The following is a 26,353-nucleotide window of genomic DNA, read 5'->3' as shown; positions in this document are numbered from 1 at the left end:
CGTTACAGGAAGAAGCTACAGAACAAACTCCTAAGAATGGATTCCGCTCGTCTTTTTTCTCCGATTTCTCGCCTTGTTATTTTGTCATCTGTAAAACAAGTAAAACAAAGTATTTTCCTCAGTCGTGATTGAACATCTCCGCTTCCTTCCCACCATGTCTGCACGCGGGCCGTCACGGCCAGAAGGCTGCAGGAAGAATCTGCAGCCTGCTGCCCGACTAATCCTGTGTGTTTGACAAGCACCGTCCCAAACGTGTAATTAAGTGTGGTAATACACAAACTAAAAAGAGGCCTGTTCTCTTTCACACCATTTGCACCCTGAGATGAAGATTCCAGAACAACACACATTTTTTTTTTTTAGTGGCCAAAACCCTCCCCCCTGTATAACGTGATTGGTGTCAAATCATCCAAAATCGCTTTAGTACGATGAAAGGTATCATCAGTGTCATAAAAATACAAAGGTACACTTTTTCTCTTATTATGATTTGTATCAAAATTCTTTTTCCCCCGAGGAACGCTATGAAATAAAGTACCCTGTGCAGATAGATACCAGTGTATGCCTAGTCTTTATTCTTGAAAAAAAAATGCACATGTCCAATTCTTTAGCGTTTCCAGTACATCAGGTGTCAAAAATATTTTACAAACAAATCAAAATGAACATTTAACCCACGGTGAGAGGAGTCGTACTGAACGGACTGTTTTTTTTTTTGTAGTTTTTAAAATGTCAACAAACCAGAACTCGGAGGAGTAAAATTATTATCCTAAGGCATAATCTTAAAAGACTGAATGAAATATGAAAATAATTCACTTGCTTTTTTTGTTTTATTTTAATTCAACCAAGACGATGTTCAACTATCTAAATACACAAAGTCTGAAGTTAAAAGGTTCGTTCTTTATAGATGCCTTTTTTAAATTAAATACTTTTTCTATGCCTGAGTAAACAAATGTCAATATTGTACATTGGCGGGGGGGGGGAGGGGAGGGGGGCATTTTGCTGAGGGAAACAAAAATTAAACGCACCAAAACATAAAATATGAGCAGGGTCCGTATTTATCAAGCATCCAGAGAGAGAAGAATCAGTCACAACTGGCCCAGAAGGATCAGACGGAGGCTTATTTGGTCCTACGCTGCGCTGTAGGAGGAACTGTTTCATCTGTGGCATCTAAATTCTTATTGTAGCCAAGGCACATTCACGTTTAGTCTGTATGAACGTCTTATTGTTAAATAAATAGGCAACACAGCGTCACTTTGAACTCAAGTAGTCATTAAGAAAAAAAAAAGGTGAACTTAAGTTATTTTAGTGTTTTTGAGCTTTGGCAAAACAAATTTTTAGCCTTAACGTGCAAAAATAGTGCATCAAATAATCTGAGTTAGCTTCTTTTGAACGCAACTAGAACTAGGATGTGAATATTTTATGGTCCAGAGCGTGTAACCACATAAACATAAAAAGAAGAACTTCCTGGTGAAAGCGGCTGCAGGAGGCTTCATAAGGACCTCACGTCCAACTCTGAGGTAAGACTTTGTTTCAGCATGACTCTGATCTGAGATGCTTGCTAAATACGGGGCCCTGGTAAAACTCCCTTTAATTAATGAGTGAACCTTTCAACATGTGGAAATCCTTTAACACAACGTAATGAATGAGAAGAGAATCCAGAACTCCAGAAGGTTTTGTGCACATGAAAACTATCGAAGAAATGGAAGAAGTAAATATTTATAGCGATGTTAGTGGACAGAGGCCCTTAAAATCCCGTCTCCTGTGAAAACGCCTCGCCCCCCGGTGGACCTCTTTTTTTCTATACAAGCCTTAGTGTTTATCGGTTTGGCTAGAAGGTTCTACATTTATCTACAAATATATAACAAATAAAACTTGCAGGCAAAAATAGTTAAGTTTCAATAGAAACACCCTTTTTTTCCTGAAAATACAGCAGTATCTGAAATAATCCTCTCATTCAGTTTTTTTATTCTGTCCCAGTTCTCTGCATCATACATCAGGAAGCTCTTTTGCCTACAAACAGAAAAAAAGTATCTACAAACTTTGTAAACAGACCTGCTTTTTTCCAAAAACATAAATAACTCAAAATATTAACAGCCAATGGAGCAGAAGTAAGTTTTGAATGAGCAAAGGGCCAAAGAGATAAATATACAACACCATTCAGATAAAAGAGAAGCTAAAGGTTCTTTCGTAATTCTTACAGACGATCTTCAAGCCAGGAGGAGCACCTCCCCTTCTCAATTAAAATAATAATAATAATAATAATAATAATAGATAATAAAAACAGGTCACTTTCAATCTGAGTTTATAATCACCCCTTGTTTACCGAGAAAAACAAAGTTACCAAGGAGGGAGGGGTGGAGACAGAGTCCTTGTGTTGCAGCGGGGGGATTAATAAGAACCAAAAATAAAAGAAGACCAAAGCATCCACACCAAGCCGTACATTCCTCTGAATGTTTGCTGTTCTTTAGTCCAGCCCAAGCCAAGCTCACACAAGACTCCGCTCTCCTGCTTAGCCCTTCGTCTCTCTTCTCAAAGTGTCCGTTGCTTAATGTCTGAGTCGAGCTCCTTGGTGGCGGGGTAGAAAAGTGGTGGTGACGCGTGGCGCCGGGGTCAGATCAAAGGGAGGTCTCCAGGCTGTGTAGGGGGCTCCCCGGGGCCGAGGGGGTTCCTGATTTGGGGCCCTCTGGGAGGAGGTGGTTACTGCTCTCCACAGCGTTATTGTTCTGGTTTGGGGAGGGAGTCACCGGCGTGGTGGGGGCGATGGTGGTGGGTGAGGGTGAGGGCGAGGGCGGCGTCGGTGTGGGTGAGGGCGTGGCGTTGCGGGGGCTGGCGGAGTTGCGCTTGGTGGGAGCGTCGTCCTCTGCGTCGGTGTCGTCTATGAGGGGAATATGGGGCTCAGAGTCCTCTATCCGGAATTCGGGGTGGGTCATGAAGTTGTGGATCGATGATCGCGACTCAGGCTTCTCCAGCCCCTCATAGAGGGAGATGGAGCTGCGGAATGCATTCACCACCCGGATCTGGAGGGAGGGAGAAGGGACAGGGAGCAGACATTTAGTCATGTTCGGCGGTGACACGTGTGCGGGTTGAATTTGAACACCTGGATAACAACACAGGTAAAAACCGAGGGCGCAGGTTTTATTGGGTCAACAACAGGTGAGTTTTAGGGGCAAAAAAATTCAGTGAGGGGGAAAACTCTCGTGCAGGTGTGCAGTTATGTCAAGTTGTAAACTTACAACTTGTGTTACCTGTTAACTGTCTTACCCGTTCTACAGACTGTGTTAGCCTCAAACCACCCAAAAACTTCATCCTAATTTAGCTTACGGGACCTGACACACCAAACCAACTGTTGGCGATCCGTCAGTGTCTGTTGCCCTAGTTCTTGCAGTGTGTCCTGCACTGTTGGCACTAGCCGGCCCTTGTCAGCCATTTCTCAGCGTAACCAGCATTTGAATCAGTTTCTGATCTAGCGGTGACGTCAGTGAAGAAATCACTCTGACTGAAAGTTCAGTTCAGGGAGCGAGAAGAAAAGTGAGGGAAGAAAACGAGTGAAGTCAAGAGGATGTGAGATCGAAACAAACTTGTTTTCTAAGATAAATTTATTTTTGTAGTCATTGGGTTCTTTAGCAGAAATAGTTTGTTACTATTTGAATACGTTACTATGTTAAATATTATTTGTTCTTTCAACATCTGGTTGCGTTGTTAATGTGCTAACTGGCTAAGCAGCATCTTGAATCAGTCCTGTCAGTGTTCCGGTTTCCCTGTTTTAAGTGACAAATACAGACTACCACTGCCTGCTGCTATGGAGTTATTTCCTCTTACGCAGGCGCAGAACGTACGCGCTCGTTGGCTGAAGTCTTTGTAGCGTGTTCATATGCAACTTTTTGGCTGAGACACAGCAAACAGGAGGCAACACAACGGTCACTACTTGGTCTATGATGTCTGGTGTGCCTGGGCTTTAAAAATGCAAACAGGAACAGCCAATATTCTTAAGTTACATTTATTTCAATCTCTGTAATATGTATAATCCTCTTTCAATGATCTACTTTTTGTATTATTCTATTTGTGCTACAGAAATAAAGTTTTTCTGAGGGTGCTTTCAGACCTAGAGTTGTCTTGCTTTGGTCCGAATCAGGGACTGATTTTGTTACCAAGTTGCATATTTGCCTAGAGTTGGTTCGTGTTCTCACGGCAGCATTTACAAGCGGACCAGATCAAATGCCTTGTGTGAGAAAGCTGCTCTTCATTGGTCAGAATTTCCATACGGGAAAAATCCAGGAAGTAAACAAAACATTGAAGAAGAGCACACTTGCAAGATAAATGTGACACTTTCTAATGTCACAGTGGAGGGACAACTACGCAGGTTGATTTCAGCGCTGCTCATTGTGGACTATATTGCTGTCATTGTTCATTTTAGTCAAACCATACAGTTTGAAAACGAGGCGCGGCTCCAACTAGAAAACAATGTTTTGATGCAGTGGATGTGCTGAATGTGCATATTAAGGCAGTACAGGAGGAGGTGCACATTAATAATCCTCCAGGACTGTAACATGCTCATGGTTGTTTGGATCAAGTTTGGAACACGTTCTCACCGAACGAACCGCACCAGAGTTCGTGCGGAGGAGGTCCAGGAGATCGTAGGGGGCAAACGAACTTGAGGGCAGGTGTGAAAGCACCTTAAGACACCCCCTGTCCGGCAAATATAAATATATATATATATATATATATATATATATATATATATATATATATATTTTTTTTTTTTTTTAGAGTACCTCATGTAAAGAAGTGAAGACATGTCACGGAATTTAAAACCTATCTGATGGGAAAACCCTCACGCTAACGTCTACAAGTAAAAGCTAAACTTGAGGCTTATAAAAAGACTTCAGGTTCAGGTAGAGACCGACAGGCTGCACTGTGAGCCTGTAAAGAGTCTTGGTTAAAAAATTTTTTTTTAAAAAAAGTTTCCGCGATAGAAAAATTGGAGTTGCATCTGGTGGAGACAAACCTGATAATCGACTCTGTACTTGTAGAAAAACTATTCCTAAAAGTCATGTAGTAAATTAAAGAGTTGGGGAACAAACCACTGTCAAACCCAGTGCAACTTATGTTGGTTGTTTTTTTTTTTTTTTGTAAGTACAGTAGTAGTATGTCACAAAACACTTGATAGAGACGCCCGTGTCGGATTAATCAAAATGCAAAAGGAAACTAAGAGACGAGAGGAATGTTGTTCTTTAGACAAGAACACATCCGATAAGAAAAAAAGGACAGAGGCTGGACACAAGAGTTTACTTTTGTTGGTCATGCTTAGGAAAAGTGAGGAGAGAGAAAGACAAGACAGCGAGAGACAGACAGCAAGAGACAGAGGAGGAGAGACAGGTGGAGATAAAGAGACAGAAAGAGAACAGACAGCAAGAAAGAAAGGGGTGGTCAGTTACAGCTTATGTTTGTGGAGTCAAAACAAAAAAAAAGCTGCGGCAGCCAAGCATGTCTACAAGCTGGTATACATGTCAAAAACAGCACAAAGAGAAAAAACTCACAAACGAGACCAGAGACTTTGAACCCATGCAGAGCGCGGCGCTACCTTGTGTTCAATGGTAGTAAACCTTTGAGTATAGCCCATGACACATTTCACAGAATCTAAAGAAGAATATGTGGGGAGTCAGTGGTGTTCATTCTTTGAGGGGGCAAACATGTTGCCAGGTTGGACACATTCTGCCAACAAACAAGTATTCACACAGAGAAAGACTTCAAGATACACTTCTGTCAACCTGAAAGGAAAAGTTCAGAGGTTAGTAGAGAAACATCCGACAGCTCCGAGAGATTTCAGGGAGTCCCACCTGAGACAGAACTGCATAATTTTTCAACATGCAATAGAAACACAACATCAGATCTGCTGTTAAATGTGTCTGGGGAAGTCCCACATGTTTACATTCAAGGGCACACAGTCATTTATTCCTTTAAGCTCTTTCTTTTTGTGACATCTGTTAGACATTTACAGTCCCCTGCAGGTCAGATGGTCTGCCTGGGAGCATCTGAAAGAGAAAAAGGAGTCACACACTTCTTGGAAGGCCTTTAGGAAATAGTATCATCAAATGATCCGTGTCCACTATCAACGTAGTGATCTTCTACGCCGAATGGACGACTGGCATGACGGCTGCTGGACCTTTGTAAACTCTCCACAGCCTTGCAAACACACCAACAGACAAGTCATATCAACTGCAGCTGCCAATCCGCTGTAGGGTGCTACTGGAGCTTCTCTCTTGCCACCCTCTGTCGCTACACGCACTCTTTGTGCCACCCTCTCTTGCTACACGCACTCTTTGTGCCACCCTCTCTTGCTACACGCACTCTTTGTGCCACCCTCTCTCGCTACACACCCTCTTTTTGACACCCTCTCGCTACACACCCTCTTTGTGCCACCCTCTCTTGCTACACACTCTTTTTGCCACCCTCTCTCGCTACACGCACTCTTGCTACACACACTTTGTGCCACCCTCTCTCACTACACACCCTCTTTGTGCCACCCTCTCTCACTACACACCCTCTTTTTGCTACCCTCTCTCGCTACACACACTTTGTGCCTCCCTCTCTTGCTACACACCCTCTTTGTGCCACCCTTTCTCGAGGCACACTTTTTTCTAACCTCTCTCTCTACACATGGTCTTCTTTTTTTTGGACAACAAACCCACCAGAGACAGCCCCAGCTGGAGAAGAAAAAGGTCATTATTTCAGTGACTGACAGACATCCACTGACACTCGGATACATTTTCTCACAGAGGTCTGTGTCATGGTTTGTCACTATTGTTTTGGGCCGTGATCATGGGCATATACTCAAAACATTTACCCGGCTAGGGACTAGAGAGCTGCGACACAGACCCATGGGTGCTACAGGGGCACAGAGCAGACTGAGGCAGCTGCAGACAAACCTGGTGATGGTCAATCCAGAATATATAATTTTATGTGAAATAGTACACATAACCCCCCCGAGATAACAGGTAAACCTTTCCATCTCTGAGACCAAAGCAGAAGCAGAACAGAAAACATGATGACACAGAGAAAACACCTTGACACTAGAAGCGACCTGGTTACAGGATACATATATATATATATAGATATATAGATATACAGCAGTGTTATCAAAGCAATATGGAAGATGTATTTTTGGTGTCTTTTTTTGTGGGACATTAGGAGAGGCATGAGAGTAAAAGTGTCAACGTTAGGTGAGAAGAAGAGTGGAGGAGGAAGATGTTAGAAGAACAGAAGAGATAAAAAAAAAAAAAAGTCTCATGCACTAGAGGAGAACACGCACTCACACCCCACAGTGGCAGAAGCGGTGTTGGCGGCAGTGGCAGTAGTGGTAGTAGTAGAAAAGGCTACATGTGTAGGGCTAGAAACATTGGTTACATCGTGCTGTTGTTGGCTGGAGTTGGAGGCCTGCCGCCTTAGAGCCCCCTGAAAGGAAGTTCCACTCTGGAACGCACTCACTACATCCATCTGCAAAGAATCAGACAGCGTGACAGGAGAAAAAGCCCAGAGGAAATAAAACACAACACAGCCAGAGGAGAGAGAAAAGAGAGAAAAATAAAGAAAAGGCACCAGTAACCATAGAAAAAATGTCACTTGGAAATTGGATTTAGGCATTATAGTTAAAGAGAGAGGGAAAAGGTTGGGTTTAAAGGCACTGATCGGAGGGAGCTCTGAACTCACTTTCACTCTTTTCTCTGCAGAATCCCTCCATACCTCCAGCTATAGCCATGCCAATACTCTTAAAACATCCAGCTGTTCTATTGTGCTTCCCATCCAATCCAATTGCTTCTCATCAGTACCTTCAAACTAGTTGATTTAGCAGATAGACTCAGTCAGAAATAGGCATAGGAACCCGCATTAGCCCACAAGCAGAACAGGAAAATTAGAGGATTTGTTTTTAGGGCACAAGCCATTCTTTAAGAATGCCAAGAGAAAGAACAAAAGATAGATTTTAAGCTGGAAGAGCAATAGACAGTTAAAGGGTTTATGGCTTTTGATTCCCTTGGTGTTTGGGTGCGGTGGTGTGCGGGACGGTCTGAAGGTTGTTACCTGAGTCTGGATGCGATTGAGACCTCGGAACCACAGGATCTGGCCTCGGCGAAGCTCCCGTTCTGCATGGTCGATCTCATCCATGTCGTCCAGCTCCTCCAGCTCCTCGTCTGGGATCTCCTCTTTCTGGGTGCCGTGGCCCGCTGTTTTCAAGAATTTTAAGCGGCTGGTGGGTATTGTAGAGATAACCTGGAAGACATCAGGATTCACATGAGCAGCGCCCACTTATGATAATGTCAAGCTCCTCAGCGAGGCAAAGTGGCATTTCATTATGGCAGGCCGCTGCACATTTCTGGGTTACATCATGGACATTAAGCAGTCAGTGACCCCGAAAAATTAGCTGCCAGACGGTTTGACGTCATTTGGTCCCCAAGCACATCCCACGTGTTAGAGACTTAACAGACGAGCACGCTTTCAGAACTGAGTCACTGAAAACTGATAATGATGTTCTAAGTAACGGTGACAAGGTGTTTCATTATGTTGCAATAATAATAGAACAAGTTAGAGCTTAAATGAATAATCAACTCAGCATTTAAGTAATTTTTCAAGCAGAAGTGTGCAAACATTCACTGATTCCCTCCTGCTTCCCTGGTGCAAATCAAGCCTACAGCCTGGCCTCCATCCCTCCACTGTCATGAACCAAAAAACCTAAACCAAATTACATCCACTGAACATAAAAATGCTTATGCGGTGCACTTATTATTTTGTTGTCGTTCTTTAAAAGTCACCAGAATGCAGTAGGGCTGTACCCAAATATTTGGATATTCAAATATTCGTTTCTATTGGTAGGTATTCGTTATGAAAATTTGATATTCAATATTCGCTTATTTATTTACCTATTTTTTTAAATTGTTTATTATTATTATTATTATATTGATGGTAAATGTAGGTTATCAATAAAAATCAAAAACTTTTAAATTGCATTGTTAAAAGTGTGAAAATATAGTATCGCCTAGCAACGGACCCTGCGCACACGGCACGCTTGAGCGCATCCGTCTGAGGCTGTGGATCAATGCCAAGTTTTACCACTTCATCACTATTCCCTCTAACCTGTAGCTGTTTTTTTGTTATCTTTTGAATTTAATATGAATTATGGAACCGTTTTTGTCAACGTTTGTTTCCCCCGTTTTGTACAATAAATTATTGTTTAAAGTTTCAACAAGTTTCTTTTGGAATGCGTGACACAAGTGTGTTTTGAAAACGACCGCGGACTGTCACCTGCTCAATGCATCAGTACCTTTGGATGCCATGACAGTAATAGATTATAGATTATAGATTAATAGATTATAATAATAATAATGTCAAAATATCATTTACAGACCGATTTAACAGACGATCACTGCTGCACGACCCGCAGGTCCATTTGCGGTTCCCGCAGGTTACGGGTCGACCTGCGCATCACTACTCAGCTGCTGTACACACAACAGTAAGGCTATAGACATTATATTCTATTCAGGCCGGCAGAACCAGCAGTGCATCGGCTCTACAGTGCACGGCACTGCTGATTAACCATTTCATTGCAGCACAGAGTGTCTGCCAGCAACCAATTACTTGCAGAGGCTTCCTACAACTTGTTTCAACGGTTCCGATTTAATCAGAAGACAAATTAAACAGGATGACTAGCCAATGTGAAAATCCAAAGAAAGCATAGAATAATGTACTGAAGGAGACTGTTGTGCCATCACATTTTTTTTGTGGTTTGAGAGCAAAGATCCGGTCGCCGCTGTGCAAAACTCCAATGTGCAATACAATTAGGTCTGGAAAAAAACCTGGAGGAGTGCTTCGCAAGGAGTCTTTGAAAGGAGCCGAGCCTGGCGTAAAACCAGAGAGAGCAGGCAGCACAGCCACAGCCCCGCCAAGGAGACGGCATTAATATTTACATATTCACTGTCGTGTGCAGAAGCCTTTCAATCATGAGTAGATGCACACTTCCTTCTGTGCTGTGATACGACTGGTGGGTGTAGTTTGACAGCAAGAAAATAGTTCCTACATGAAACTGCTCACTATAAGAAGTGTGGATTATCTTGAGTAACCGGGTCATGATTTCTGGAAAGAGACATTGCTGTTGAGTTTCAAATTTATATTTCTGGTGCTTGGAGCACTACAAGCTGAGTGCCATCTAGTTCCATTATATTTAAGAGAAGGCAGACATCTCTACGGCGAATATCTCCAATACTTGGCAACTCACACCAAAACAAAACAATCTAGACTGATAAATAGGACTACAGGTAAGAGGAAAAATATTCATTTTTAAGTTTGGGGTGACCTGTCCCTTTAAGTTTACACTGAGCTTATTTCATGTGAGATTTCCTGTTTTTGTCACTGAATTTTAGGCCAGTTTGGGGCATGACTGCACACAGTGTTGATAGCCTGTGGAAAATACAGCAACTTGGGGGGCAGTTCTGCTTCTTAAGCTAGCACCATAGTTAATGTCAAAGGCAGGAGGACTCTTTTTCAAAAATCTCTGGTTTGAAACCAAAAATGTTGGTCCTTCCAAAACAATCAGCTCGTTAAACGTCTATGCACTTAGCACAGCCCTGTTTATGTGTGTCTTGTCAAAAAACATTGGGGAGAGTGGATAATGACATTAGGTGCACCGCTCTGTAGAGTGAGTGTGGGCAGTGGAGCAAACTAGAATTGCATCAAACATTCATTATGACTGTGTCATTGCCAGCAACAGTGGTGTGCAGTCTAAATTTTCGATCTCACAGACAATTATTTTTAACAACAATAAGGCAAAGAAAGATTTCATAAATGTAAAAGGTCTTTGATTGTGACAAATTTAAGCTTGACTGAAGCTATGTACAATGAAGTACAACTACACCATATCATTTAGTAACAAACTGATTCAGTATTTATCTTAAATTTGGGAGTTTATCCATCTCTTCACAGCAGTGGCATGTACTGTGGTGTTACAGCTCTCTGAAACCGTTAAACATCCACTACACCACCTCAAACACAAGGGGGCAGTGTCATACCATATATCTGTCTGGCTAAGTGAAGGTGAAACCCAGCTGAGTAGTCACATCATACCTGTCCCCATATTAAGGAGCCGAAGCCTAAGAAAGTGCACCATAGCCACTGGTCGATGGTCAGAGCCACGCAGCTGAACGGCTTCCCTCCGAACTGTACGATGATGATCTAGAGGAGCAGGAAGAGAGGAATTAATTAATTGCAAGTCTCTTTCAACTGATCATCTTTTTTTCCCTAAGCACATTCACAAAAACACAACATGTAAGCCACTCAAGTCTGCAGACTACTTTACCTGGATAATGAAGGTACCAAAGACAATACTACAGAAGATAAGGTTGTTGAAGATGCCTTCAAAGACATTCCTTTCACCGTGGATCTTTCGGGCATTAATCTCGTTGAAAAGCTGCATCAGTACAAAGGTATTGAAGACAATGGTGTAGTGTTCAGAAGGTGGGGCGTGGAGGGGTGCATTCCTGCCGCTGTCAATGTCAAACAACTTCTCTCCTGCAGGAGCAGTCGGGGAGAATGTTTTAAAATAAACGCATGGATTTATCCAGGACATGCGCACATACAGAACTGCGCCCAGTGAAGCTTCTTACCGGCGAAGAGCAGAGTGAAGATGATGATTAGCTGGAACACTCCCTGACCCAGGATGTTCTTCATCATAGTGCGGGAGATGAGAGGCTTGTTGCGGCCATATGGCTTCCTTAGCAGCAGGGCTTCTGTCGGGGGCTCTGTGGCGAGGGCGAGTGAAGCGAAGGTGTCCATGATGAGGTTGACCCATAACATCTGGACTGCTTTCAGTGGAGAGTCCTGGAGGCAGAGAGAGAGAGAGACAGAGAGAGAGGCACCAAATTAGGTTGAGAAGATGGGGAAGAGAGTGAGGAATAAAAAATAACCCACCAATATACGTAGCTGCTTCGTAATTAAATAAACAACAAAGTGTCTTGCCAAATTTGTCTGACTATTTAGGCTTCAACCCTCATCAAAAGACATTGCTGAATGTTGTTGCCTCTCCTGTCAGACTTTTTCATAAATGACCCTTGTTCTTCACCCTCTAATTTTTGTATTTTTCTGCTTTCGCAACGGTTACATGATAAAAATGTCATCAACACATCCACTCACTCGCTGTGACTTCTCTGGACAATGACCTGCTCTATTCACACACAGGGTTTTGTAAGAGGGAGCTGGCAGGATAAAGTCCACTGAACATCCAATCCAACTGATTCGGACATTTGTGTTCTCACATACAGCTCCTCCGGGTAATGTCCAAATAAGTTCAGGGTGGCAGTGCATGTGTGAAAGGAGCTATTGTCACACACACTTTAAAATCTCAAACACCATGAAAATCCAAGGCATCTATTGGAGATATTTCAATTTGCATGCGGAACATGAATTACGTCCTTGACCGCAGCATGGTGTCAGCCATTTGGTTTCTGTACATGCATGCAAATGGTATAAAAAATGACAAGTTATGGTTACAGGATGAGATTTTATGGAAATCAAGACAATTAGGTCGGAGAAATATGTTGAGTATTCAAGATAGACATGCATTATTTTGGGAGAGAGACGTAAGAAGACAGTAATGACTGCATTAGGCTGCAGAAGACAGCACAGGGCAGCTACAAAAGACATGAATTAAAAAATCATTAAGGAATTTCACAGGTGCTTATCATTTCTAATGCATGAGGAAATTCAATAGGTCTCTTTATAACAAAATTAAGACAGTTTAAAGGTGCACAGCACGTTTCTATATATATATTTTTTAATTAAACCAGACACTAAGTTTCTCCACAGATTTCCTCGCTGGATCCCCAATAGATTTCCCATATTTTCATTTGTTTTTCATTTTTTACTTAGTCTTTCATTTAGGTTTTTGGGGTGCATACAGTACATATTTATTTCTATTTTAGGTAATTAATTTGTTTTAGTTTAGTTTTCAATTAGCTTTAGTTTTTTTTTTTTTTTTTTGAACACTTTATTTGTAATTTTCCAAATATCCTATAAAACAATCATATTCTCTGTTTTACAAATAGCCATAGCAAAAACAATCCCAAAAAGAGACAAAAACAAAGACAAACCAAACCGAAAATCAACCTGATCAAAATCAAATCAGAAGACAACTGACAGACCAAAAAAAAAAAAAAAACAAAAAAAAAAAACAAGTGCACCTAGTATTCCTTATCCAAGCTCAGAGTTCCGGAAAGCACAGATTTTTTTGAAGATGACTTTTTCTCACTTTTGCCTTTATATGACATGACAGATTATTAGTGTGAAAGGGGGGAGAGAGAAAGGGGGATGACATGAAACAAAGGGCCATAGGTTGGAATCGAATCAGTGGTCGCTGCGGCAAAGACACTTCCTTTGTATATGACACGCCCACTCTAACCGCTGAGCTGCTAGGCGCCCCAGGAAGGCAACACTTTTTAGTATCTTTTTACCTGCACCGTTAACCATTTTCAGAAAATCTCACTTGCACATCAAACATCCTCTTTTTTTTCTCCTGTGGGGTATAACTGTCGCCAATATCCGCAACACGTTGCATTGCCGCCACCTTTTGTAACCACATCAATATGTCCAACAGAACAGGATATAGTGGTAAAGCACAGAGCACGTGGAGGGAGAAAACAGAAGCAGATTTTCCCCCTGCAATTCTGTTTCGTTTCAGTTTCATGTCGCTTTCTTCATTGTTCATTGAAATTTTTATTTAGGTTTCAAGTTTTTGCAACAGTTTTTTCTTTATCTTTATTTTAGTTAAAAAAAAAAAAAATAAATATCACTGCTAGTTTTCATTTTCATTAACTATGATAAACCTGATCTCCATACAGATATGGTGAACAGAAAACTTCGTTGATTTAAAACAAACCTTTAGTGACCTAGTAGATAAAACCTTTCACAGTTTCACCCCCTTCAGGCCCGTGCCTTCTTATCAACGTGAAACCGACTCTGTTATTTCTCACCTGTGTGATGCAGGCTCCTGTGAATGCTACGATGACAGCCACCACATTGACAGTCAACTGAAACTGGAGGAATTTGGAGATGCTGTCGTAGACGTTGCGTCCCCACATGACAGCCTTGACGATGCTGGAGAAATTGTCATCAGTCAGGATGATGTCAGATGCCTCCTTGGCGACATCGGTGCCGGCAATACCCTGGAGACCAAAAAAAGTATATGATGACAAAGAATCTTTCGGCATCTGATCACAATATATTATAAATTTCTAATGTTTCTACATCACTACAACTACTGCAAATGAACGGTTGTTGCCAGGTTAGCATCTTATACTTGACTTCTAGTCTAATTAAAGGTCCAGTGTGCAGGATTAAGGGGGATATATTGGCAGAAATTGAATTAACGATTATTAAAGAGTATGCTTTTTTTTTTTTTTAGTGTATAATCACCTGAAAATAAGAATCTTTGCATTACCTTACATTGAGCTGTTTATTTCTACACAGGGAGCAGATCCTCGTCCATGTTGTACTGCAACGGTTCTACAGTTGCCCAGAACGGACAAACCAAATACTGGCTCTAGATAGGGCCACTGGCGTTTTCATGTTGGTCACCATAGTTAGCAGCCCATCTACAATAGCATCGGGTGATTTTTTTTAAATGCAAGTTCTGTTTATTTTAGAGGAAGAGTCCTCTGCGGATAAAATTGGGCTCCAGATAAAGACCTCCTGAATGTCTGGATCTTAAGTTACCAGAGAGAGAAGGTGAGCACACATTAGCAGATGCTGGGTTATCTATCTGCAACAAGCTCAAAAGCATCAGAGAAACACTGATTTGTAGCATAAAACTGCTTTATTCAGTATTTTATTACCAGTTTTAATCATCTGGTATGATTCTGCGGGAGAGGAATAGACCTCTGAGGATAATTTAGCTCCCAGTAAAAATCTCCTGAACAATGAACACTGGAAGAATTCTAAATGAAAGAAGTTTCAGCTGGCTGCAATCTGCAATCCTCACTGCGAGATGCCACTAAATTCTTCACGCTGCTCCTCTGAAGACAGTACTCACCATGGCAAAGCCGACATCGGCTTTCTTCAAGGCAGGACCATCATTAGTACCATCTCCAGTCACTGCTACAACTTGTCTTTGTTCCATCACTGTGCTGTCAATAATACCTAGAGAAGTAAAACATGAATATTTAAAGTGAAACCTTGAAGCTGAAAACAATAAATTAACATCACATATTTTACTCACACCAGAATGACAGACGTACCTTTCACTAAGGTGTGTTTGTCTGTGGGGGAGGAGCGAGCCAGTACTCGTAGTTTGGGCCAGATCTTGTCAATGCGTTCTTGTTCAATCTAGAAACATGAGACAAAACCCTAATAGAATCCACACAGAACACTTTCAACAGTCTCTGAGGTACACTTTTGTGCTGTGGCCCACCTCTCCTTTTTCATTGCGTATCCTTCGGTTGAACTCTTTGCCCTCCAGGCAGATGAAGTCATCTCCAGGCTGGAGGATGCCACACTTGGTGGCGATGGCTCGAGCCGTGTTGATGTTGTCCCCAGTGACCATCCGCACTGTGATACCAGCACGCTGGCATTTCCTGATGGCGTCTGGGACCTGAGGGAAAGTGGAAACACAGTGAATGAGGAAATGCGTGGTTTGCATATCACTGGGGATATTAAAATTAAAGTTCAGGTTTTGTAAAGCGGTCATTAGTGAAACTGCAGCTCTACGCAGCTTTTATCTTGTTGTTTAGGTTTAGATTTATATAGAGACTGTACGCTCGACTCTCACTGCTATTATCAAGCAGCTTCCGAACCACAGGCACTTGTTTCCAGCAAATGAGTGTATGCTACCTGCCGAGCACAAAAATGGCAGAAAGCCAAAGTAAATGAGTGACTGAAGGAGAAAGTGGTTCATCTAGCGAGCTAATGACCCAGCTCTATTTCAAACATCCATTTAGTCGTCTCACTGTGGAACCACTCCCTCAAAAGCCTCAATATCATAACCACTCCTCATGTTTAAAAATGGCTGATGCAGCATCTCCTGTCTGTCAATGTTCTTGCTTTACTCAGAAAGCCTGGGTGCTCAACAGCCCAGTGGAGCAAGCTAACCCATTAAGCTGCCAGTACGCCTCTTCAGAAGTGCTTGTCGGATGGACAGAGAGCTACGGAAACCCCCTCCCCTCCACACCTCTCTGATGTAGGAATAGGGGGAGCTGTGTACAAAATGTGCTGTAACTTCCCAAAAGAGACATTCAAAGACCCGCGGTGTGAACATCTCTGTCACTCTCTTTCTTTGTTCTTGACACAACTATTTTTGTCACTGAGTGCAAAGGCTACGACGGCTGGCTTTTCATGCCGCCTTTGAGTGTCGCTCTTCAGATCAGGTATACATGATTTTGCCTTGCTACACCGTCATATCCTGATCCTTGGGCAGCTGATGCTCGCACAAAACATGGAGCTGATAAAGACAACAGTAAGGCCCAAAATCCAGTTGCACTTTGTGTAGCTAAAAAAGCTGTAAACTCCACCATGTCTAAGCAGTTTGTCCCATCATGGGATTTATCTTTAGTGCTGGATGTCTTCTCCTAGGCACCATCTGAACAGTTTATTAATGGCACTTGCGTCTGTGAAATTCGTTAGTAATATTCACGTGCTTTCCAGGGATTTTCCTGGCTCAAAATTGGCCTCAGCATGATTGCTCAGTGTACAGTTTATTGTGTATTCAAGGATCCCCATTAGAAGCACATGTATGCGCCTCTAGTCTTCCTGGGGTCCTGCACATTGGAATACAGCACAGCCATAAAATAAGAGTGCAGGCAAATTGGGATATAAAACAATAAAAACACCAGACTGATACCCAAATGATAGAAATTAAGGATAATGTAATGATTGACTGAGCAATGATTCAACATAGCCACAGAAAGAATAGACATAAAGTGAGTGCTACTGAACTGTATATAACAGTAGATTTACGCATATTTGTTCCTGGTGCCGGGAGCATTATGTGACCAGAAGCTGCACCACTTGAGCTGTCACCATGTCGAGAGGCCATGTGTATCTGATGAGCCAAACTGGACGGGACATTTTCTGTCCTTATGTCTCAGTAACGGTACAGTAAAGCAATGGGTCTGTTACAATATCTGACAGAATTGTATGTTTATGTTTATTTTACTTAGAAAGGGAGAGTGAGCATTAATTAACATGATCATTTAAGTCATGTAAATGTGCCAGATTTAGTCACCATTTCAAAAACAAAAATGTCTATTATTCTTGAGTAAATGAAACCCTTAAATGCACTCTCACACATGTAACACACAACAGGAGATTGCTGTGTCAGAAGCATTCTCACCTATCGGAAATACTCCGTTTGGTTTTTCGATAAATCACAGGAAGTGCTCTCTCCTATTAGTGCTAGCTTCACAGCGTGTTTTAAACCCAGTCAGAAAATGTAGTTTAGCAGGTCTATCCAGCTGACTGCTGGAACTCAAACACATTGTGTTAAGTTTATGTTTGACAAACTGCTAGTAAACACCTTCAGAAAGGACTTGACTTGCTCTTGTTTATTCTAAATTTTTATGATTTTGGCGCTGGCTAAACTCTCTTTGTGGGGTGCCAAAAATTCCTCTAAGCAGGAAAAACCCCGTTTGTCCCTACACGCAAGTTGCATTTCTACTATGAACTATCCACCTGATTAAAGGCTACTCAAATTTGTCAATTAAATTTTCTTTCAATTAAGACAGCTGTGATGTGACCTTATGCTGATGTGCGTCCAAACGCATGTAGTCACTAACCTCGGGTCTCACGGGGTCTTCGATTCCAACCACGCTGATGCAGGTCAGTCCAGAAAGAATATCATTTTCATTGTCCCAGTCGGGCTCCCCCTCAGTGGCAGGGAAATCTCTGTATCCAAGGCAGATGGTCCTAAGGCCCTCTGAGGCCATGGGTTCGATGACTTTCTTAACCATGTCATCTCTGTCCCGAGGGCGAAACACCTTGGACTCACCATTTGCTGTCAGGATTTTATAGCACCTGGGAGGTGAAAAGAGGACATATTTATAAACAAGTGTAGAGAAGAAGGTAAAGTATCCAGATGAAGAAAGGCATTAAGAGAGATACAGCTGAGGAATATGGATAAAGGAGGAGAAAGATATGGAACTGTAAATGGAGAAAATAATTTTGATGAGATAAAGGGTTAACGGCAGAGGAGAAGACAAAGCGTTTGAATGGTGAGCTGCAGAAGTAAGAAGTCACACTAAGCCCTCTGTGGGTTAAAAAGAAGCCTGCTTGGTTAAGAGGCTTACAGAGTTGTTACCGGCTCATTTTCTCAGCGCCTGTTTTTAAGTCGCAAAGTAAGGGGCTTGGGTGGGATGCACTTGAACTTCTTAGCTGCTTAAGCCATTACACATATCATTTACTGCAAAGGCTGGCCAGCTGGAACAAGTGGAAAAATCTACAGAATAACCTTTTGTTGAGTAGAATAATTTATGTGGACACAAGTGATGAGACGTCGTCCCTTCAGTGTAAAATCCAAAAAGGAAATTAAGATGTAAACACAAACCGCTGCTTTACTTTTCACTTCTCAAGGCACAAAAGTTACTTGACCAGGTAAAAACATAATAATTTACTTTTTTCAATTTCGTGTGTGAGTGCAGAATGCTGCCAAACAAAGGCATTTAAAGGGTTTATGAATTCTATTTAAGTATATATGTAACATTTCCACCTTTTGCTGTCAACCAGGAGAGAAGTGTAAATGATTTCTTGTCACGACAGGTAAGCAGCCTTAAATCTGTTTCAGGTGATCAATGAGCAGCCACGTTCTACTTTGTTTTTCATTCATATTATTCAATTACTTCTGTTAAGGAGGTAATGATTTCACTTGTTTTGCCATAAAAATGAATCAAATAAACAATCTTTACTAGTAACTATTTCTATAATCATTTATAAATCAGCTATCAGCTAAATAGGCAGCTATGTCACGTATGCCTGACTGGTGCTTCTCACTGCCACTGTCAGTGATCGCACGTGCTGTCTCTCAGTTACGTTCCCCCTCACTCCAGTTAGCTATGTTTGTAGCTTAGCTGTTTTTCTTGGTTCTTTCCCTGGCAATTCACCACCAAAACTGCCACCACTGTTTTTCTGAGGTAAAATATTTGACCTAAGAATGGTTCCTACTCAGCGAAATACCTGGATCGACTCCTGATTGGTCTATCAAGGCATTCTGAGCTGGACATATTGTGCGAAAATAATACATTAGGGCCTGTGACCACATAGCGTATTTTTCTGAGCACCTGCATCTTTTTTCAATTGTTCCAAGTGGGGACAAAACATAGAAAAAGTGCAGTGCCCAGCATCCTTTTCCGAGTGCTCTGGCTTTCTTATGTGACTGCTCCAAGAGCTTCAGCTTTAAAATATCAAAACTCTTCAGAAAGGCGGTGAAGCTCCCTTAGCTCTAGTCTATCCTGAAACTATCACAATAAAGACAGAAGAGCCCATTTGGGGTAACAGATCAGCTGGAAACTAAATGATGCTGGTGAGTGTTGTGCTTCCACCACCGCACACTTTGCTTGGAGTTAACTGTGACGTCAACCCTCTGTTAATGCAGTGTTACGTTAGCTGCCTAGCTGCCAGGCACATCAAGATATTGTTGTTGAAGAAACAAAACTCCTGTCACCCCCTGTCACCTGGCCACTGCTTTTCAGCCAAAGAAAAATGGTATGTGGATACACACCCTCAGTTTCAAATCAGTATTCGGAATGTATTCATTTAACTTAAAGACAAGTGATGAGCGGCAGATAATATGAAGACATGTTTTTTTGTTGTTGTTGTTTGTTTGTTTTTTTTTAAAGATATATTTTAGGGCATTTTTTGCCTTTAACTGATAAGGTTAAAAAGTGTGAAGGGGGGACAGAGAGGGGGAATGACATGCAGCAAACGGCCACAGGCTGGAGTTGAACCCGGGCCGCTGCGGGAACAGCCTTGAATATGGGGTGCCTGCTCTATCCACTAAGCCACCGTCACCCCAAGACACGTTTTTTTTTTTTGTTTTGTTTTGTTTGTTTGTTTGTTTTTTTGTTTTGTTTTGTTTTTTGGTTCATGACTTTTCACTTGTCCAGCAGGCAGGTAAATATCTCCTCCACTTGCCTTACAAAAAATAAACTTGTGCCAGCAAAGCCTTAATGCTGATTGCTGCATAAACCACACAGTGCAATATATAAAACTTTAAATAAATATAAAAACGTTTTCTTACTTTTTCAGGAGAATTTCTGAGGCTCCTTTGCTGAACATACGGTAGCTGCCATCGGCCATCTTCAACACAGTGCTCATAGACTTGCGGACTGAGTTGAAGGTGTAGACTTTGTATAGTTTCTCTTCGGGGATCTCGTTGCGTATGGCCTGATAGTCACGTTTCAGGTCTTTAGCAAAGCCAAGCAAGGCACATTCGGTCTTGTTACCCACCTGCCGTGGCAGGCCCCCTTCTTTCTCTGGAGGCTGAAGGAAAAGGTGGGAGGACAGTGAGTATGAGTAAATATTCGTATGAGGAAATATTCGTGGTGCACATTGCTTGTCTCAGGCCTACCATGATCTTAGTAGTGTAGGCGCAATTGACTGCGATGCCCAGAATCAGCATGTCTAAAGTGGAGGAGGGGATGTTCTCTGGTTCGGGGACCTTCTTGAAGTGTTTTTCAGCGATGTAGGCCTGAACCACAGTCATGCGGTTCATGGTGAGTGTGCCAGTCTTGTCAGAGCAGATGGCGGTGGCGTTTCCCATGGTCTCACAGGCATCCAAATGTCGTACCAGGTTGTTGTCTTTCATCATTTTCTGTAGGAAAATGAAACAAAATATCAAATGACTTAGCACAACTAAATCCAGCATCACAAAGCAGTATATGATCTGAGATGAATACAACTTTAACTGAAATATGTGTAAGAGCTACAAGACTGAAATCAATAGTTTCTTGATTGGATATAACCCTCTGTTGGCAAACAAATTCAGCACATGGGATCATAGCTTAGCTTTAGGGTATCACTTAGCCAAGTCTCCTTATCTTAACAGCCTGGCGTGCTAGTTTTAATAGGCTAAAGTGTAAGCTGGTCAGCACTGACCACAGGTCAATTGGCAAATGGACTTTACCTTAACGGAGTACGCCAGGGAGATTGTTACAGCAAGCGGCAGGCCTTCGGGAACAGCCACCACCAGAACAGTGACGCCAATGATGAAGAATTTCACAAAAAACTGGATGTAAATGGGCGTGCAGTCTTTGACCCAGGGCAGATTCTGGATCCAGAAGGTATCTACTACAAACAGCACCACCAGGATAATGACAGTGATGGCTGACATAACCAGTCCTGAGAGAGACAAGGAAGAACAGAGGACGATCACTCAGTCATATGGATATCATTTACAGGGTTTTTATAGTTTAAGACAAGTTGGAATTTTACAAAATGAAAAACCAAACCAAAAGTGAAGAAAAAAAAACCCAACATCAGTACTGGGTGGTTAGGGACAATTTTGCCCAAATGTTTATTGTAACAAAACATTTTGTCCTGTGGCAAATATGAGGGTAGAACAGAACTGGGAATAACCTGCTGTTTGTTCATGCATTCTTGGGGATTCTGTGTTTCTAAAGTCCCTTTTACACTGCCTGTTCAAAGTTATTCCACCTCACTGTTCTGTATTAAAGATGCAATTTTGGGATGGGGGGACAGAGCTGTCTTGCCTCTGAGCCGGCAGCAGAAATGGTAACAGCACTGAACGGACATCTGCGTTATAAGGACAGCTAGCAGGACAGGACCACGGATGGGAAATATGTGACATTTTGATGACATGTTATGTGTGTGACTCACGGCTGGGAGATTTAAGAAACAGCTAGCAGCAGTTAGCAGCTAACTTAGAGCGGAAAAGCAGAACATTGAACATTGACGAGAAAATGAGGTTCGCGAGGAGGACGAGATCAACTGCCATTATAACAGGGACAATAAGCGATTGTTATTGCCATGTTCTGTCATTGTTATTGATTAGATGGTGCTACCTGACATGTCATGCCCATCATACCTCTTTTGCTTCCACAATGCCAGCACACTATCTAAAAAAAACACATACTTGGGCTGCATTATGTTGCCCTCGTTTGGTTCTGTGGAAAAAAGTAAAGCCAGCGTAATGAAGAGACTTCGCTGCAGCTCTAAAGCAAAATATCTGTGTAAAAAGGCCTGAACTCTGCATTTTGGTTTTAGCTGCATTGATTCCCATTGTGCCCAATCTAAAAAACTCTTTTAAATAGCAAATTTACATTTAATCTGCACTTCCCCATGTCATCCAGGGTGCAGTGACAGCCAGCTAGCAGACAGTGGATCAACTTTTCTGAGCTTCGGTCAGAAACAAAATATGAGTGTGTTTGGTTTCACTATCCTGATCTGGGTGACGTTCAGGCGAGAGGCATTCAGTAACTTGAAAAACTTGTAAAATATCATAGATGTTATCAATTATTCTGAAATTTTACAATGCAACGTCAAAAAGAACAAACAAATAAACAAAAAAGATTTTTAAAAACCTACTTCCACTTCCAAAAGTCTTTGCATTTTTAAGACTTTTCAGGATTGACTGAAGACATTTTAATTCCAATAAAGACCTTATTTTTAGATTAATGAATTCAGTGCCTTAGGACAGAGGATACAGGAAACAGCTAGACGATACAAGAGTACAAGTGCATGACGTTCAGCCATGCCAGAATTACAAGTTTGTCAGACTCACCTGCTTTGCCAATCTGTACAGCTAGTTTGGTCAGTTTGCCCTGGAGAACAGACTTCTCTTTCTTTGGCAGGTTGGCTTTCTTCTTCTCCTCCGCATCGCCTCCCTCGTCGCTGTTTAGTGGCTGCATTTCCATCGCAGCACCGTCCTGTGCTTTAGCTGCAGCAAAGAATAAGAAAAGTTGTTGCATGGAGTGTGGCACATACTTTTAATAGACCCAATCTGATTTTTATACAAAGCAACACGTGTGTGCAGTATCTTTATATTTAAACAGATTTCAGGATTTATGGAGAGAGCAGCAAAGCAGTCTCGCAGTTGTAACAAATCAGCATAACCAAAAGAACACACAAGAGCTGCAGTCTTTAATCAGGCACCACAGATTAGCCTATTTGCTTACATTTGCAAGACGTGAAATACAAACTCTGCTGTTACACCAGTGAATGAATTAACTGTATGTGGTCAAATAACAGACTTTTATTTAAGTTACACTACATCAGCTTTAATATTTAGCTCCCTATATTCTCTGTTATGTTTGTTTTAAAGGGAACTTTGCTATCTTTCAACCTGGACCCCATTTTCCCATGTTGTGTCTGAGTAAATGATGGAGACAACAATTTTTGACATTGGTCTAGTATTAAGAGAGACCGCTGCAGCCACAGTGATGAAACAGGCTGCAATGCAATCCTTATGAACAATTATGCATGTACCTTAACCAAATCTGGTCTGTTTATTAGTGTTCATGGCCAAGTGCCGCTCGAGGAGAAGTCTCGTTCTGAAATCTCGCTTTTCAGCCATGACCTTGAAAATATTTTAGATAACACTAAGCTACACTGTCTGTACTCCAACACAGCAAACTCTTCCTGGTACTCCTCTCTCCAACTCTCAGTAACATTTCCAACTCTCGCAAGATTTCAGAACAACACGCCTACATCATTTTTTCATTTTTATTTATACAGGAAAGAAATTGAAAGTAACATGAGGTATGTTACTGTTAAAACTGGCCTGACTCAGTTTTTCAGCAGGTTCCTGTTAGGCAACACAAAAATATATCCTGCTTCCTTGAGCGACACTTGGTTAACATAAACAGACCGGTGAAAGGAAAGGAGAAACATTTCACTTCACTGTAGGGCCTTTTTTGTAACGTTATCAGACACTTTTAATGACAATCTGAGCCTGTCAGTGGCAAATGGACCTAAATTGACAGTGCACATTTGCATGTAGGTATAACATTGTAGCCCGTTTCGCTGTTCCAGCTCTCTAAATACTTGACCAGTTTCAAAAACTGTTGTCTCCATTTGTCACATAAGACACATAAATAAGATAAAATACCTAAGTTTCCCTTTAAGAGGAAGTTGATCAACAACAGGTCTGGACTAAAGTCGATCCTGAAGTTATCTGATCTGGCCGGTAACAAGTCACAACAAACCCTTCAGAACAGCATGACAGCTACATTACGGTAATATTTCAAGTGTAACACAACAAAGCACTGTATTTGAAGATAACAGATAAAATAACAAATGACTCTGAAGAGTAACAGAGATGTCACATCACTCAAAATTTAAGCATTGCTTCACTTTTAGCCATGGAACTTGGGAAATGTCACTGTAATTATGTTTGCAGTGATCTGACTGCACAGTAATTAGCTGCAAGATTTGGGAGTGTAATTACCATACTCCCACCTAGAGATTTAAAGAACAGGTTAACTGGCTAGCAGCACTGGGATCTGTCTGAGGAATCGCCGCCTCCTTCGACAGCGACCGCAGCAGTTGTTGCCAGTTAAATTCCCATAAATCTCTTTCATCTCTTCCTCAACATCCCTCTGGACCCCCCCCCTTCCTCGCGTGCAGAACTGACAGGAATCCCAAACCCACGTCTAACCAGGTAACCTTGGAAACGCAAAGCCTCTAATGGCAAAGGAGGAAGGAGAGGCAGCCGGCGGGCCAGCAGGGGCTGGTCTCTGTCGTGTCACTCACCACGACAAAATCATTAGCTCTGCCGGGCACAGGCTCTACCACTGCTGCTACAGTACACTTTTCCATTTCTTTCATTTCTGCTGGTATTATTACAATTTCCAAGTCTTGTGTAGTTTCTGCACTCCTGCCTTTTATAAGCACATGCAGCCCTTGTTTCATTGTCCACTGCTAAAATCTCTGTTTACTACAGTGTGGACAGTAGCATGGTATTGTGTGTGAATGTATGTAGCAGGAAGAGGAGGGGCATTAACACTGGGCTACTGCAGCTGCTGTGGACTGTGGCTTGTTCTGCTCTTACATGGCCTGTGTAATCTCAGTCTAAAGGATTACTGTTGATTCCTGGCAGGCAGAGGGAATCTGTGCACCAGGGACTAGCGCCAGGGTTGTGGTCACAGACCCAAGCACAACTGATCATAGTGTCCCAGCAGGACTACAAGCCTGGCTAGCTGGCTGAGTTACCGCTAAACAGCCTCATTATCATTGTTGTCAGTCTGAAATTGTCCCAGTCTTTGCGGAGGCAGTTTGACTCTGAATAGTTCGGATTGGGACATCAATAGAAATCAAATTGTGGGGGCCTGAGGGAGAGTCGGAGAGAGAGATGGGTGGGAAAGCAGATGTTCTGGCCCCAGAATTGTTGCATGGCTTTAATCTCCTCATCACTAATCGCTATAACTGGATTCAGTAGCACCTGCTGCTCAAAGCGCAATGTGCCAGGGAAGGACGAGAAAAGAGGAGATAGAGACAGAAGGGAGGGCCAGACAGTACAATGGACAAGCAAGAACAGCCAGTACCAAGTATAAACTGACGCGAGGATATGCAAAAATATTCCAACTCCTCGTTACTTGCACAAAAACCACTGCAGCCAATTATTAACAAATTGAGGCTTTGACCTGATGTGCCGTTGAGTGTGGGGGAGACACTGATACAGCTAAAGGCTAATGCATAAATGTAGGCGCTAAGATGTACAGCAATTATATATAGTTGTGTGTATGTGTGTGCGTGTGGCAAGCAACTTACCTTTCTTACGATTTTCCACAGATCCATCCTGCTTCTTGTCTGTGGAACAAAAACACAGTGCAGTCAGTGGTTGTCAGTGAAATACAAATGGTGGGTGACACACAGTAACTGTACTATTAAACCACTATTGCAGCTGCAACAATTACTCAATTATTCGATTACTTGTCAACTATTAAATCAATCACCAACTAATTTGATAATCAAGTAATTTGTTAGAGTAATTATTTAAGAAAAAAAGTCAAAATTCTCTGACTCAAGCTTCTTAAATGTGAATATTTTCTGGTTAATTCACTCCTCTATGACAGTGAAAAAGACATCTATGAGTTGTGGACAAAGTAAGACATTTGAAGACATAATGGAAACACTGATCAACATTTCTCACCAGTTTCTGACATTTTATCCACCGAACAACTAACTGATTAATCGAGAAAATAATCAGATGAATCCACAATTGAAATAATTGTTAGTTGCAGCCCTTGTATGTATTTATATTGCATATGTGTGTAAATTATGTAGGGGTGTCAAAACATTGATACCCTTGATTATCGCAATATAACATTTCATGATACTGTGTGCCTCCACCAACTAGTCAAGCTGCTGTTTACATTCA

General features: G+C 41.9%; 1 protein-coding gene across 3 annotated transcripts in view; it reads right to left on the bottom strand.

Moving 5' to 3' along the window:
• Positions 1–961: 961 nt before the first annotated feature.
• The window catches only part of atp2b1a (ATPase plasma membrane Ca2+ transporting 1a), a 165,258-nt gene continuing 139,866 nt past the window's right edge, over positions 962–26,353 (bottom strand). The window contains exons 7-22 of one of the 3 annotated variants that reach the window (XM_049566227.1): positions 25,744–25,782; positions 22,757–22,912; positions 21,140–21,354; positions 20,585–20,827; positions 20,255–20,496; positions 17,799–18,036; positions 15,440–15,619; positions 15,267–15,354; positions 15,062–15,168; positions 14,004–14,195; positions 11,643–11,856; positions 11,336–11,547; positions 11,104–11,211; positions 8,071–8,259; positions 7,399–7,488; positions 962–3,011 (exon numbers count right to left, since the gene is read on the bottom strand). In XM_049566227.1, the coding sequence (XP_049422184.1) occupies positions 2,610–3,011; positions 7,399–7,488; positions 8,071–8,259; positions 11,104–11,211; positions 11,336–11,547; positions 11,643–11,856; positions 14,004–14,195; positions 15,062–15,168; positions 15,267–15,354; positions 15,440–15,619; positions 17,799–18,036; positions 20,255–20,496; positions 20,585–20,827; positions 21,140–21,354; positions 22,757–22,912; positions 25,744–25,782 (2,915 nt within the window). In that variant the 3' untranslated portion in view covers positions 962–2,609. Of the gene's footprint in view, positions 3,012–7,371; positions 7,489–8,070; positions 8,260–11,103; positions 11,212–11,335; positions 11,548–11,642; positions 11,857–14,003; positions 14,196–15,061; positions 15,169–15,266; positions 15,355–15,439; positions 15,620–17,798; positions 18,037–20,254; positions 20,497–20,584; positions 20,828–21,139; positions 21,355–22,756; positions 22,913–25,743; positions 25,783–26,353 lie in introns of all 3 variants that reach the window. The other 2 variants (XM_049566229.1, XM_049566228.1) reach the window with 2 other exon arrangements.

This window comes from Epinephelus fuscoguttatus, linkage group LG22 (genome assembly GCF_011397635.1).
Source record: "Epinephelus fuscoguttatus linkage group LG22, E.fuscoguttatus.final_Chr_v1".
In the NCBI taxonomy this organism is placed as follows: Eukaryota; Metazoa; Chordata; class Actinopteri; order Perciformes; family Serranidae; genus Epinephelus; species Epinephelus fuscoguttatus.
This window is presented reverse-complemented; position numbering and strand designations above follow the sequence as displayed.